The 13,330-nt window shown below is 37.8% G+C and overlaps 1 protein-coding gene across 19 annotated transcripts in view; it reads left to right on the top strand.

The window, feature by feature from the left end:
• The window catches only part of TSC1 (TSC complex subunit 1), a 56,165-nt gene that overhangs the window by 16,231 nt on the left and 26,604 nt on the right, over positions 1–13,330 (top strand). For all 19 annotated transcript variants that reach the window (XM_019033059.4, XM_019033056.3, XM_004048779.5 and 16 more), the window contains 6 exons: positions 112–297; positions 1,762–1,865; positions 3,326–3,478; positions 7,807–7,951; positions 9,327–9,481; positions 9,864–9,937. In XM_019033059.4, coding sequence (XP_018888604.3) covers positions 192–297; positions 1,762–1,865; positions 3,326–3,478; positions 7,807–7,951; positions 9,327–9,481; positions 9,864–9,937 — 737 coding nt within the window. In that variant the 5' untranslated portion in view covers positions 112–191. The remainder of the gene's footprint in view (positions 1–111; positions 298–1,761; positions 1,866–3,325; positions 3,479–7,806; positions 7,952–9,326; positions 9,482–9,863; positions 9,938–13,330) is intronic.

The raw sequence follows: 13,330 nt of genomic DNA, 5'->3' as shown, positions 1-13,330 counted from the left end.
CCAAACTTTCCATTGCATTGAACACGTGCATTAGTTTGTCTTGCAGGTATTTTCTTTTTTTGTGGAGAAAAATGGGGCCATTTAGTGACTGTTCATCTTCCTTTTTCTCAGTTTGGTAGTGGCCCCAATGAAGAACCTTCAGAACCTGTAGCACACGTCCTGGAGCTGGCACAGCGCCTTCGAGCGAGAGAATGGCCCAACAAGCAAATGTCGGGGAGCTTCTTGCCATGCTGGACTCCCCCATGCTGGGTGTGCGGGACGACGTGACAGCTGTCTTTAAAGAGAACCTCAATTCTGGTTAGCAAAATAATATCCTTTTTAGCTTATCTGCTAGAAAGAAGAGATTGACTTTAGAGCCGCTAGAATCCTGCTGATACATTTTAGTTTTCATCTTCTGAAAAGTTTTTAAAACACCCAAAGAGTGTATCTATATGTGTTTTAAACTTTCAATTATGGAAATACTCAAGTATGCACACACATGAAGTAAGAATCATGCAGTGAACCCCATGAATCCAGTTTCAAATTCTTTCCTCCCTGACTCTCCCACCCTCCAAATATTTTAAAGCAAATTCCAGATGTTGCTTTAACTGTAAATCATATATGTGGTTTTTAATATGAAAAGTGCTTAACCTCTTTTTAATATGAGAAATACAAATTTAAATAGTACCCTTTTTTGCTTACCAGGTTGGCAAAATTAAATATTGAATATAGAAATGGGCACTGTTAGCAGGAATATGAATTGATGTTCAACCTTTTGGAGTATCAGTCATCAATTTTAAAACACATACCATTTGGGCCATTTATAAGAATCTGTATCTTATTACAGCTTTGAGTGAAATATAGTGAAAAATTGGAAAAACCCAAGTATCCTTCAGTAGGTGAATGGTTAAATTAGTTATGTAGAGCCATGCAGTGGAACACTAGGAGGACGGAAAGAAATGAAATAGGCCATAGATGCTGACGTGGGAAGGTGGTTACAACACACTGTTCAGTGGAAAAAACACACACATGCACAAACCGTGTCTGTGTCTGTGGACATGAGGGCTGTGTGCGTGTGGTTATACAAGTAGAAAAGGGTTTGAAGAGACACACTCTAAACTTAAGGGTGTTTATCTGTGAAGAGTGGGTTGGGAGGCAGGTGGTGAGGAGCACTTTCATTTTTATTTTATGTACTTTTACATAGCCTGAATGTTTAACAGTAGATATGGATTATTTTTTGTAATTAAAAAAGCAATAAAGGGCCAGGTGCGGCAGCTCACGCCTGTAATCCCAGCACTTGGGGAGGCCGAGGCGGGCGGATCACAAGGTCAGGAGATTGAGACCATGTTGGCCAATGTGGTGAAACCCCATCTCTAGTAAAAATACAAAAATTAGCCAGGCGTGGTGGCAGGTGCCTGTAATCCCAGCTAGCTACTTGGGAGGCTGAGGCACGAGAATTGCTTGAACCCAGGAGGCAGAGGTTGCAGTGAGCTGAGATTGTGCCACTGCACTCCAGCCTGGCAACAGAGTGAGACTCCATCTCAAAAAAAAAAAAAAAAAAAAAAAGCAATAAAAATGACTTCATATGTTTTTATGCATATTTAGGCAAATAAGCTTGGAATATCCTATTATTAAATTAAGAAGGCAGAACTGTAATGCTGCATAAAACTTAGAATAGCATATAAAGAAACATTTTCTGGATTTTGTGACAGGAAGCTGTGTAAGGTAAATTTAGGATGTTAAGGGGAGTAAGTATCATCCATTGCCCTTTTCTTGATTTAGACCGTGGTCCGATGCTTGTAAACACCTTGGTGGATTATTACCTGGAAACCAACTCTCAGCCGGCATTGCACATCCTGACCACTTTGCAAGAGCCACATGACAAGGTAATGGCTGAAATATCATAGGCATTTCATATGTTCTTCATGAGTACAACAGCTTCTGTGCACGGCCACTGTGCAACTTGTCCTGAGCTTATTCTTTTGATTTCTGTGCGCCACTGATGACATTGTTCCCAGTTTATAACTATATATAAAAATTTCTTTGTAGGACCCATGATTCTTGAAAAGTTTACAAAATAAAGCATATTTCAGAGACTGTTAAAGATCTTGTTTGGGCCGGGTGTGGTGGCTCACGCCTGTAATCCCCTTAGGAGGCCGAGGCGGGTGGATTGCCTGAGGTCACGAGTTTGAGACCAGCCTGGCCAACACAGTGAAACCCCGTCTCTACTAAAAAATACAAAAAATTAGCTGGGCGTGGTGGTGGACACCTATAATCTCAGCTACTCAGGAAGCTGAGGCAGGAGAATCGCTTGAACCTGGGAGGCGGAGGTTGCAGTGACCTGAGATTGCACCATTGCACTCCAGGGCAACAAGAGTGAAACTGTCTCAAAAAAAAAAAGATCTTGTTTAAAGAAATCTTACATTTCCAGTACTATAATTGTATAGTGATGATTTGGCCCATAGGTACCCATCTTTCAACCCATACTTTGAATAGAATTTTTAGACTTTTATCGATATGGAAGAGCTTCAAGTACAAAGGACTAACATGACAAATTAATGAGTCTTGTTTCCTAGCGCCCGGCACTTGGAGGGCTCCTTCATGTTTTCCTTTTGTTTTTAGTAAGTAGCTAATAAAGCATTGTTATTGCAGACTTTGGTAAGTCTTAAGTGTATATATGAGAGCAACTTCCCCGGGATTTGAAGACCTTGTATTGCATGCCTTTTACAGTACATCTTGTTTTGTTTTGTTTTCTAAAGAGGTGAGGTCTCATTGTGTTCCCTAGACTGGAGCATGGTGGCACAATCATAGCTCACTGTAACCTTGAACTCCTGGCCTCAAGCTATCCTCCTGCCTCAGCCTCCCAAAGTGCAGGGATTGCAGGCATGAGCCACTGCGCCTGGCCCATCTTGTTTTTTTATTTACTCTGGTCTGAAATGTAACTTCTACTACCTAATTGATACTTGAGGCCAAACCATGTAGGTTGGGTTGCTCTAGCAATAAGTGGCTGCTTCCAGCAGGATCCCCTCGTGGCTTCAATAACCTATCACAGTTTGGGACTATTGGTTATTGAGGGACTGTGAACAAGTCTCCCCCTTTTTGCATACGTGTATTGTAGGATCCTTTCTCATGAGCTGCAAACTGGCTGCCTTTTGTCAGGCCAAATGCAGCAGTGTTTTGTTTGCTAACGTGGTTTTTAAAATCTTGAATTTGATCTTTTGTCTGCATGACCCTTGCTTTACATTACAGACAAGATTTGAGAGATTGGAGCACATCATTGCTGTCTTTATTTGTGTTAACTTCATACATTCATGTGAGGATTTCCCTTGTTCTTTTACATTTTCAGCACCTCTTGGACAGGATTAATGAATATGTGGGCAAAGCCGCCACTCGTTTATCCATCCTCTCGTTACTGGGTCATGTCATAAGACTGCAGCCATCTTGGAAGCATAAGCTCTCTCAAGCACCTCTTTTGCCTTCTTTACTAAAATGTCTCAAGGTAGGATGTTTGTAAGGATTTGAATGAAATGATTTTATGAGTATAGTTTCTGAAATTTTAGGTAACTTAAAGCAAGGAAGCTAGATTTTAACTTTTAGAGTTTAAAACCTTCTAGGCATTTGGCTTTTCTCAAATAGAATGTTGTCCAGAGTTGGTACTTAGTAAGTTCTCAAATACATCACTATGACTATTGAATACCTTGTCCATGCAAATATGGAAAAATTTCGATCAGATGGGTTCAATGTTACATTATTCCAAACCTCTTGATTTCGTCATCGTTTAGCCTTCCCTCATTTAAAAATATCCTGCATTATCTTTTGGGAATCCCTGTTTCTAAATTATCTTTTAGCTAATAGAAAAATGGCTTAAAGTTTCTGTTAACCATTTAGGAGTATGGTCTGGTTGGAGCTATAATTAAGACTTTGTTGATGTAAATTCTACTAAGTTGCATTCTATTTTTTGCACTAAATTTAGTGCATTTTTCTATATAGGGAGTCAAAATCTAAATAGAACTTTATGGTTTTAGTTTTAACAGTGGCGTGCAGCCATACTCAGGGTTATTTGTTTAATCTGTTTTAGTTCCTGGACTTGTTTTCTATCTATAAAATAAGAAAATGTGGTTAATATTAACTGCCTGTACCTCACAGAGACATGAAAATATCCAACAGTATTTGTTCCAGGATGGCAGTACCATTGGATTCATTTGCTACAGCACCATGCAAATTGATTTTTGTGTCTGCCAAGAAGGGTAACTCTTTTATTATCCCTAGAGGTGGGTCCCAAGGAGTCACATTGGCAGGGTATTATAAAAACATGCATTGAATTCAGAAAAAATAGGAACAGTTTTAACAACTTAATGTTTTTTAAGCAAATGGATTGATGAGAATATAATCTAATTAATGGATTGGTGAGAATATAATCTAAATGGATTGATGAGAATATAATCTAAATGGATTGGTGAGAATATAATCTAAATGGATTGATGAGAATATAATCTAATAGATTGGTGAGAATATAATCTAAATGGATTAGTGAGAATATAATCTAATTAATAGATTGGTGAGAATATAATCTAAATGGATTGATGAGAATATAATCTAAATGGATTGATGAGAATATAATCTAAATGGATTGGTGAGAATATAATCTAAATGGATTGGTGAGAATATAATCTAAATGGATTGGTGAGAATATAATCTAATTAATAGATTGGTGAGAATATAATCTAAATGGATTGGTGAGAATATAATCTAAATGGATTGGTGAGAATATAATCTAAATGGATTGGTGAGAATATAATCTAATTAATAGATTGGTGAGAATATAATCTAAATGGATTGGTGAGAATATAATCTAAATGGATTGGTGAGAATATAATCTAAATGGATTGATGAGAATATAATCTAATTAATAGATTGGTGAGAATATAATCTAAATGGATTGGTGAGAATATAATCTAAATGGATTGGTGAGAATATAATCTAATTAATAGATTGGTGAGAATATAATCTAAATGGATTGATGAGAATATAATCTAAATGGATTGGTGAGAATATAATCTAAATGGATTGGTGAGAATATAATCTAAATGGATTGGTGAGAATATAATCTAATTAATAGATTGGTGAGAATATAATCTAAATGGATTGATGAGAATATAATCTAATTAATGGATTGGTGAGAATATAATCTAAATGGATTGGTGAGAATATAATCTAATTAATAGATTGGTGAGAATATACTCTAAATGGATTGGTGAGAATATAATCTAATTAATAGATTGGTGAGAATATAATCTAAATGGATTGATGAGAATATAATCTAATTAATAGATTGGTGAGAATATAATCTAAATGGATTGGTGAGAATATAATCTAAATGGATTGGTGAGAATATAATCTAAATGGATTGGTGAGAATATAATCTAAATGGATTGGTGAGAATATAATCTAATTAATAGATTGGTGAGAATATAATCTAAATGGATTGGTGAGAATATAATCTAAATGGATTGATGAGAATATAATCTAATTAATAGATTGGTGAGAATATAATCTAAATGGATTGATGAGAATATAATCTAAATGGATTGATGAGAATATAATCTAAATGGATTGGTGAGAATATAATCTAAATGGATTGGTGAGAATATAATCTAAATGGATTGGTGAGAATATGATCTAAATGGATTGGTGAGAATATAATCTAATTAATAGATTGGTGAGAATATAATCTAAATGGATTGGTGAGAATATAATCTAAATGGATTGGTGAGAATATAATCTAATTAATAGATTGGTGAGAATATAATCTAAATGGATTGGTGAGAATATAATCTAATTAATAGATTGGTGAGAATATAATCTAAATGGATTGATGAGAATATAATCTAATTAATGGATTGGTGAGAATATAATCTAAATGGATTGGTGAGAATATAATCTAAATGGATTGGTGAGAATATAATCTAATTAATAGATTGGTGAGAATATAATCTAAATGGATTGATGAGAATATAATCTAAATGGATTGGTGAGAATATAATCTAATTAATAGATTGGTGAGAATATAATCTAAATGGATTGATGAGAATATAATCTAATTAATGGATTGGTGAGAATATAATCTAAATGGATTGGTGAGAATATAATCTAATTAATAGATTGGTGAGAATATAATCTAAATGGATTGATGAGAATATAATCTAATTAATAGATTGGTGAGAATATAATCTAAATGGATTGATGAGAATATAATCTAAATGGATTGGTGAGAATATAATCTAAATGGATTGATGAGAATATAATCTAAATGGATTGGTGAGAATATAATCTAATTAATAGATTGGTGAGAATATAATCTAAATGGATTGATGAGAATATAATCTAATTAATAGATTGGTGAGAATATAATCTAAATGGATTGATGAGAATATAATCTAATTAATAGATTGGTGAGAATATAATCTAAATGGATTGGTGAGAATATAATCTAATTAATAGATTGGTGAGAATATAATCTAAATGGATTGGTGAGAATATAATCTAAATGGATTGATGAGAATATAATCTAATTAATAGATTGGTGAGAATATAATCTAAATGGATTGGTGAGAATATAATCTAATTAATGGATTGGTGAGAATATAATCTAAATGGATTGGTGAGAATATAATCTAATTAATAGATTGGTGAAAATATAATCTAAATGGATTGATGAGAATATAATCTAATTTTGAGGCACATCATTTAGTTCAGATTGCAAAACACTTATCTTTTCCAAAAGAGTAAGTTTTGAATATTAATCATGGATAAGTCTTCAGTTAGACTATTAGGAAAATGAAATCAGGGCTAGTTCTTTCTGCTGAGAATCATTATATAGTCTCATATATTCTCAATTCTCCTACCAATATATTATTCTTACTGGATATCTTCCGTAATGAAAGGTTTGATGCTTGATGTAAAAATCAAAATATATTTAAAACTTTATTCCCAGACTCATAGATTCCTATTCTAATAGTAATAATGGATGTCTTAACCTACATAGTAGTCTTTTGATTAATATCTTGTTTCATAAATCTGAATTTCATCTACCTGGCAAACATTCATGATTTAATTATGGGTCACGTGAGCTGCTGTAGCTAGCTAGTCAGAGTTGATTGAGTATCCATTGGGTGTTAAGTGTCTTCAGTTAGCCTGAAGTTATTTATTTGACTTAATATTTAAACTATAGGCGTGCTGAAAGGTTTCCATATATATATTTTTTAATTTACTGGTCTCTAAATACTGCTTTGAAGTGAGCCTTTAAGTTGACTTGTTAGTGCTATATGAATTTCTCCTTCAATTATACTTCTGTTGTAGTTCTTTAAAAAATAGTAAGTTACTTGTCAATGTGCAGTTTTTTTTTTTAATTAACAAAAAGTAAGTATCTTAGGATTTGGTTGAATGAATGAAACAGAGCAGTGCTCCTGTGTTTTGTTGAAAAGCAGCTCCTTTTGTTTTCATCCAAGTGCTATCAATAGGGCATCCTAAGGCTGCAGGACTTGGGTGTCCCCAAGTCAAGTTTGAACTCGTCTCCCGGATGCCTTTGCATAGGTGTGTTGTAAATGGTCCTCACTGACTCATTACAGTAGAGTTGGGGCTCAGTGTTCTGTTCAGTCTGTTTGAATGTTATCCCTTCAGTAATCCTTAGGGATAGGGAAATGAGTACGTGAGTCAACTTGTGATTTGTGATTCTCTCAGTGTTTAGAGCCTCTTCATGTACTGTACAATGCCGATCCTGGTGCCAGTTCCTGACAGACGTTTCCTGTTTGACCTTTTCTCCTGCAGATGGACACTGACGTCGTTGTCCTCACAACAGGCGTCTTGGTGTTGATAACCATGCTACCAATGATTCCACAGTCTGGGAAACAGCATCTTCTTGATTTCTTTGACATTTTTGGCCGTCTGTCATCATGGTGCCTGAAGAAACCAGGTACAGATCTCCTCATATACCTATTGGGCCCTGTGAGGTGAATGCTTTCATTATTGATTAATTGCTCATATGCTGTAAGGAATGGACATGTAGACTTTTATAGCTGAAATGAGTGGTTTTCACCAGACGGATGAGGGAATATCTTGGGTGCATCCACTACAGGCACATAGAAGAAACATGACTGTTGAGATAACTTTTTTTATTTTCTTGGCTTAAAAGGATTAGTCGTCAGAGAAATTGAGCGGTGGGCTGTAAAACTTTATGATTGTTGATAAACTGAAAAACAGCCTCCATCTGTATTGCAGCAGTACAGGACTAAGCTTGTGGGACATTTCTGTCTTCCTTGGCTGCTCTGTTGTGACAGAACGCAAATGTCAGATTCTGAGAACCCACTCGTTGTACCTGTAGGAGTCAGAGGGAAATGCGGTGTGTCCTGATTAGCACTCCAGCTTCAAATGCAGTGGTTTTTTTTTTTCCCCTATCGGCAGGTAGCAGAGCTCTATCAAAGGGATCAGAAGCTGTAAGCATGTGAAATTTGGAATCTTTGGGTTATCCCAGTGTGAGGTATTTCTATCAAAAGGATGAAGTATGTCAGACCTGTGAGACAGAACACCGTGGCTTCCTGTATAGGATTAAATTACAAGCATAGGCCCACGTGGTGCCTGCTTGTTTAGTAGGACCTTTGTGAAAAAGGAATGGTCTGTCCATTATTTTGGAGGACCTTTATGTATACTGTGGCCGTGGGTTTCCACAGGGTCTAGGTAAGGCTAAATTAAGATGTTCAATTTCTTTCACTCTTAGTTCTTTAAGCTAATTTCTAGATAATAGTTTTTTTCACTCTGTAGTTATAAATCTGCATAGCTAAGACTACATACTGATTTAAAAGAGTCTCACACATTCATTCTGTAAATATTGAGTGCTTGTTAAATATCAGGTCCAGTGCAAAGCACCGAGAAATAAGTAAGACAGTTTTTTTTCTCAAGAAGCTCATACTGAATTCAGCAATGGAAAAGTATAAATTTTACAGAGAGCTATCATCATAAAGATAGTTCAGTATTGTGAGAATGTTTGGGATCCTTTTTGGGCAGTGGCTGAAGAGGAGGGCAGAAGTTAGATCAGGAAGAGCCTTCATGGATCACACTAGTAGATTGGAATTTATCCAAAACTTATAGGGAGCCATTGATGGATTTGAAATAAGGGTGTCTGGTGTGTTCGGATTTGTTTGCATTTTAGAAAACCACTCTTCCTGTCTTTGGAGTGAGGTGGGAATATACATAGATAAAAAGTCCTGCTGGCAGCCGCTTGTTTATAGCTGTTTTGCACTCCTCAATCTGTGTCCAACTAAGAGGCTCTTCTCAACGGGTTCCTTTTCTAGGCCACGTGGCAGAAGTCTATCTCGTCCATCTCCATGCCAGTGTGTATGCACTCTTTCATCGCCTTTATGGAATGTACCCTTGCAACTTCGTCTCCTTTTTGCGTTCTCATTACAGTATGAAAGAAAACCTGGAGACTTTTGAAGAAGTGGTCAAGGTAAATTGAAACTGCTTGTTTGTTTGCTACTTAGCATACTGTTTAGATAGGCTGCATTTATACCTTTTGTATTTAACGGCAGACAGGGAAATTTTGAAAAGAAATTCAGTTTTCTTCCTCGCCACTCCAATCCCTAGGCAGCCACTAATCTGTTTTCTGTCTTAATAGATTTGCCTATTCTGGACATTTTGTATAAATGGGATCATATAATATGTGGTCTTTTGTGACTGGCTTCTTTCACTCAGCATAATGTTTTCAAGGTTCCATCTGTGTTGTAACATGTATCAGTACTTCATTCCTTTTAATTGTCAACTAATATTCCATCATTTGGATGTTCCACAAACATTCAGCCCTTTGTAATTTGTCAACCCAACTCTTCTAGCCAATGATGGAGCATGTGCGAATTCATCCGGAATTAGTGACTGGATCCAAGGACCATGAACTGGACCCTCGAAGGTATAGAAACTAGTGTCAAAATTTTAAAGAATCTTTCGAGAGATTGAAAATGTGATCTAGGAGGTAATCCCTGTTGAGGTATATTTGGGAATATAGATGTTCTACTTACAGAATCAGTCCACTTGGAAGCACTCATACAGCTAAAATTTGTGTGAGTTTAAAACATACTCTTCACAGGCGGAGGACTAATAACATTTAGCAGAGTGGAGAAAGTTGCAGCACAAGTGCCTGTCCCCCAGAAAGGCTTACATCTCAGTAGTGCCAGTGATGGGGCGATGCAGGAGGTGAAGCATATGGCTAAAAACAAGGGGACTGCAGAAAAACAATTTAGCATATATATAAATCTGGCTTTGCAGAATGGAGAAAGGACTTCAGGGAGTCCTATATTAAGTATTTAGAGTCCCTGAGGTCCTTTCTCCATTCTGCAAAGCCAGTTGACTATACCATCCTCCCCAGGGCCCTACAGAGGCCCCCAGGTATGTTCTCTGGAAAAACCGAACCTTGGAGTCCCTTGATTGAAGGATTCCAGGCACAGTGGAGAGTGGAACTGAGGGTAAGACTGAGCAAGGGAGATAAAGGAAATTTACAGACTGAGCTGTGGGAGGCCCAGCTCCTTCCCTCTGCTTGTCTCTGCCTGGCAGCCAGGCTTATTATGCTCCCCAGTTAGGGGACCTGGCCCTTTTTGGGGAAACTGACCCATGGATACTGACACTTAGGGATCTCCTGCTGAAAAAGCTAGCTCACTGCCTGATCCCCCAACAGCAAATCTCACCTCTCCACAGACACTGCCTCTACCACACAGAGCCTCGGCCAGCTTAAAGCAGTTTATTGTGAGATTATATGTAGAGAAGTATAGAAAATGTGTATGTAAAGTTTAATAATAACACAAAAACACATGTAGCTGGCACCTAGCTTAAAAAAAACAGAACATTACTGGTACCTTAGAGGCTCCCCATGGAGAACCCCTCTTTTCTCCCTACTACCTCAGAGACAACTACCATTGTTGCTTTTAATCATTCTCTTGCTTTTGTTTGTAGTTTTACTGTAGGTATTGCTTTGTTTTGAAAAGCTAGTTGACTAGGAGGCAAAGCCTGGTTAAGAGAAGGGCAGTCTTGTCACTAGTAGTTGAAGGTTTCCAGGAGATGAGAGGAGGACCAGCGCATCTGAGTCTTGGTGTGGTTTCACTGTCCCTGAGGTTTCACAGCCCCTTTTGGGAAGTCAGTGCACAAGGTCATGAGTAAGTCTGGGAAACACAAGGCTTACCCTCATCAGAGCGTCTGGCAAGGCTTCTAGCAAGGGCAAGGCACTGGACATGCGTGAAATATGGCAGGCAGGGAAGCTGCTCTCTGCGCCTGCTTTCAGCTCTCAGGAATAGGTCAGACAGAATCCTTCTGTGGGATAAGATGAATGTCCTCCGCTGATCAGACAGAGGAGGGAGAGTAGGAATTTCATCAGTATGTACTTAAGACAAGCTAAGTACAGACAAGTTATACAGGCCAGGGTCACCTGGCTCTGTCCCTCATTAAAAAGATAGTGCAGGGCAGCAGGAACTTTGAGACATGCCTGTCTCTTGGCAGCTGCTGTTCTGATCCGAACTGGTTCTCGTCTGTGCCTAGTACCCAGCTGTCATCCTAGTCTCCTGGGGCTTCCCTTCGCCTCTCTCCTGTGCAGGATCTCCCATTTCCTGTATCTTGTCTTCTTTCTTGGTTTACTCTTGTTTAATAGGACATAGCCTCTAGGAGCTTTTTGAGGAAGGATGCAGTGTTTTGGCTGGTGTAGACTTACAGGTTGAAAGTCGGTAATTTGAAGGCATTCAGTAATTTGAAGGCATTATTCCATTGCCACCCTGCTTCCAGTGTTGCTCTTAGAATTTCTGATCATCTGTATTTGCTGTGTTTTTCTCTAGGGGAGCTGGTAGGGAGTTCTCTTTGTTGTCATAATATTCTGAAATTTCCAGTGATGTACGTTGGTATGAATCTATTCTCATTGTTCAAGCTGGAAGCTCTTCAAGTTCTATGATATTTTCTTTAGTTGTTTTGTGCTTGATTTCCTGTTTTCTCTGTCTTTCCTTCTAGAAATCCAGTTCATCCCTGCACCACATAATGACATTTCAGTCAATGATGGGCTCCATAGATGATAGTGGTTCTGTGAGATTATACCACCACATCTTTACTGTACCTTTCCTAGGTTCAGATATGTCTAGATACACAAATACCTACCGTTGTTACAGTTACTGCAGTCTTTAGTACAGTACCATGCTGTGCAGGTTTGTAGCCTAGGAGCCTATAACATCTAGTTTTGTATGAGTACACTCTGATGTTCACACAACAAAGAAATTGCCTAATGATGCATTTCTCAGAACATGTCACTGTCATTAAGTGACACATGACTGTATACTTATACAAGGAGTTTTCTTTTCCCTGCATAATCTGTTTCTTCTAAGCTTCCTTCTTTTCGGTTTTTGTGTTATTCTTTTTAAATCTTTGAGGCCTTCTGCCAGGATCTAGTAAACTGTTTATATATGGGGAGACAAAACAGCTTTGTTCACAGTGGTGGGACTTGTTGACTTTGAGCTTTGTGGTATGTTGAACTGAGCATCTGTTGGAAATAGTGGTGTCGGTATTGTTTTCTTCTTGAGCTGGTCATGTTTTTTAGAAAGTAGTCTTCTGATTTTCAGGCTGGTAGGGGTCTGACTGCCTCTGGGGGGAAAGAGGCTGGTGGTGAGGAAGGGTTGGTGGTCTGGGCATTCAGAATGTATACGCTTCACTTAATCCCCTCATTTGGAATGGCACTCATGCCCTCAACTATTTCTGGAATACCTTATCCAGGTAGGTACTCCTTGTTTTATTCTCTATAGAGAATAATCCAGGTTTCTGGTGAGAAAAGAGCTGTTGCTTGGGAGTGTAGAGTTGGGGCAGGACCCAGGGGTTGTGACTGCTCCTCCAGTGGTTTTCACTCTGTCTTCAGTATTTTAGCTCCCCTTGTCTACCTGCTGCTCATCTCCTGTTCCAGAAGTACCAGATGCTATAAGTTCCTCATGATTTTAAGGATTCTGTAGTATAATCAGTTGACTCTTCACTTTGAGACAGTGGCAGCTTAGGATTCTGCTTTTGTGGATTTGCAGTGTCAGTTACCACCTGCCTGTCTGTTTTTTAGTTTCAAAAACTTATGGTTCTATTCTGTCTCTCCTGTTCTCCTCCTTGTGGGTTTATATTTAAAAACAAAGAAGTCTTTACTGTAGACAGTGGGATTCCAGGAGGTTGTACAGTTGGGTGCATATGTTCAACCAACTATATTAACTTGGAAGGCTCCTCAGTCAGCTTATAGAGAGCCTCACTCACCTTGGCTAGGCAGATTGTTTGGATTTGGAAGAAGGTTTTAACAGTAAAGACA

Source organism: Gorilla gorilla, chromosome 13 (assembly GCF_029281585.2).
Source record: "Gorilla gorilla gorilla isolate KB3781 chromosome 13, NHGRI_mGorGor1-v2.1_pri, whole genome shotgun sequence".
Classification (NCBI taxonomy): domain Eukaryota; kingdom Metazoa; phylum Chordata; class Mammalia; order Primates; family Hominidae; genus Gorilla; species Gorilla gorilla.
Note: the sequence above shows the minus strand (reverse complement) of the source record. Positions and strands in the feature narration are given on the sequence as shown.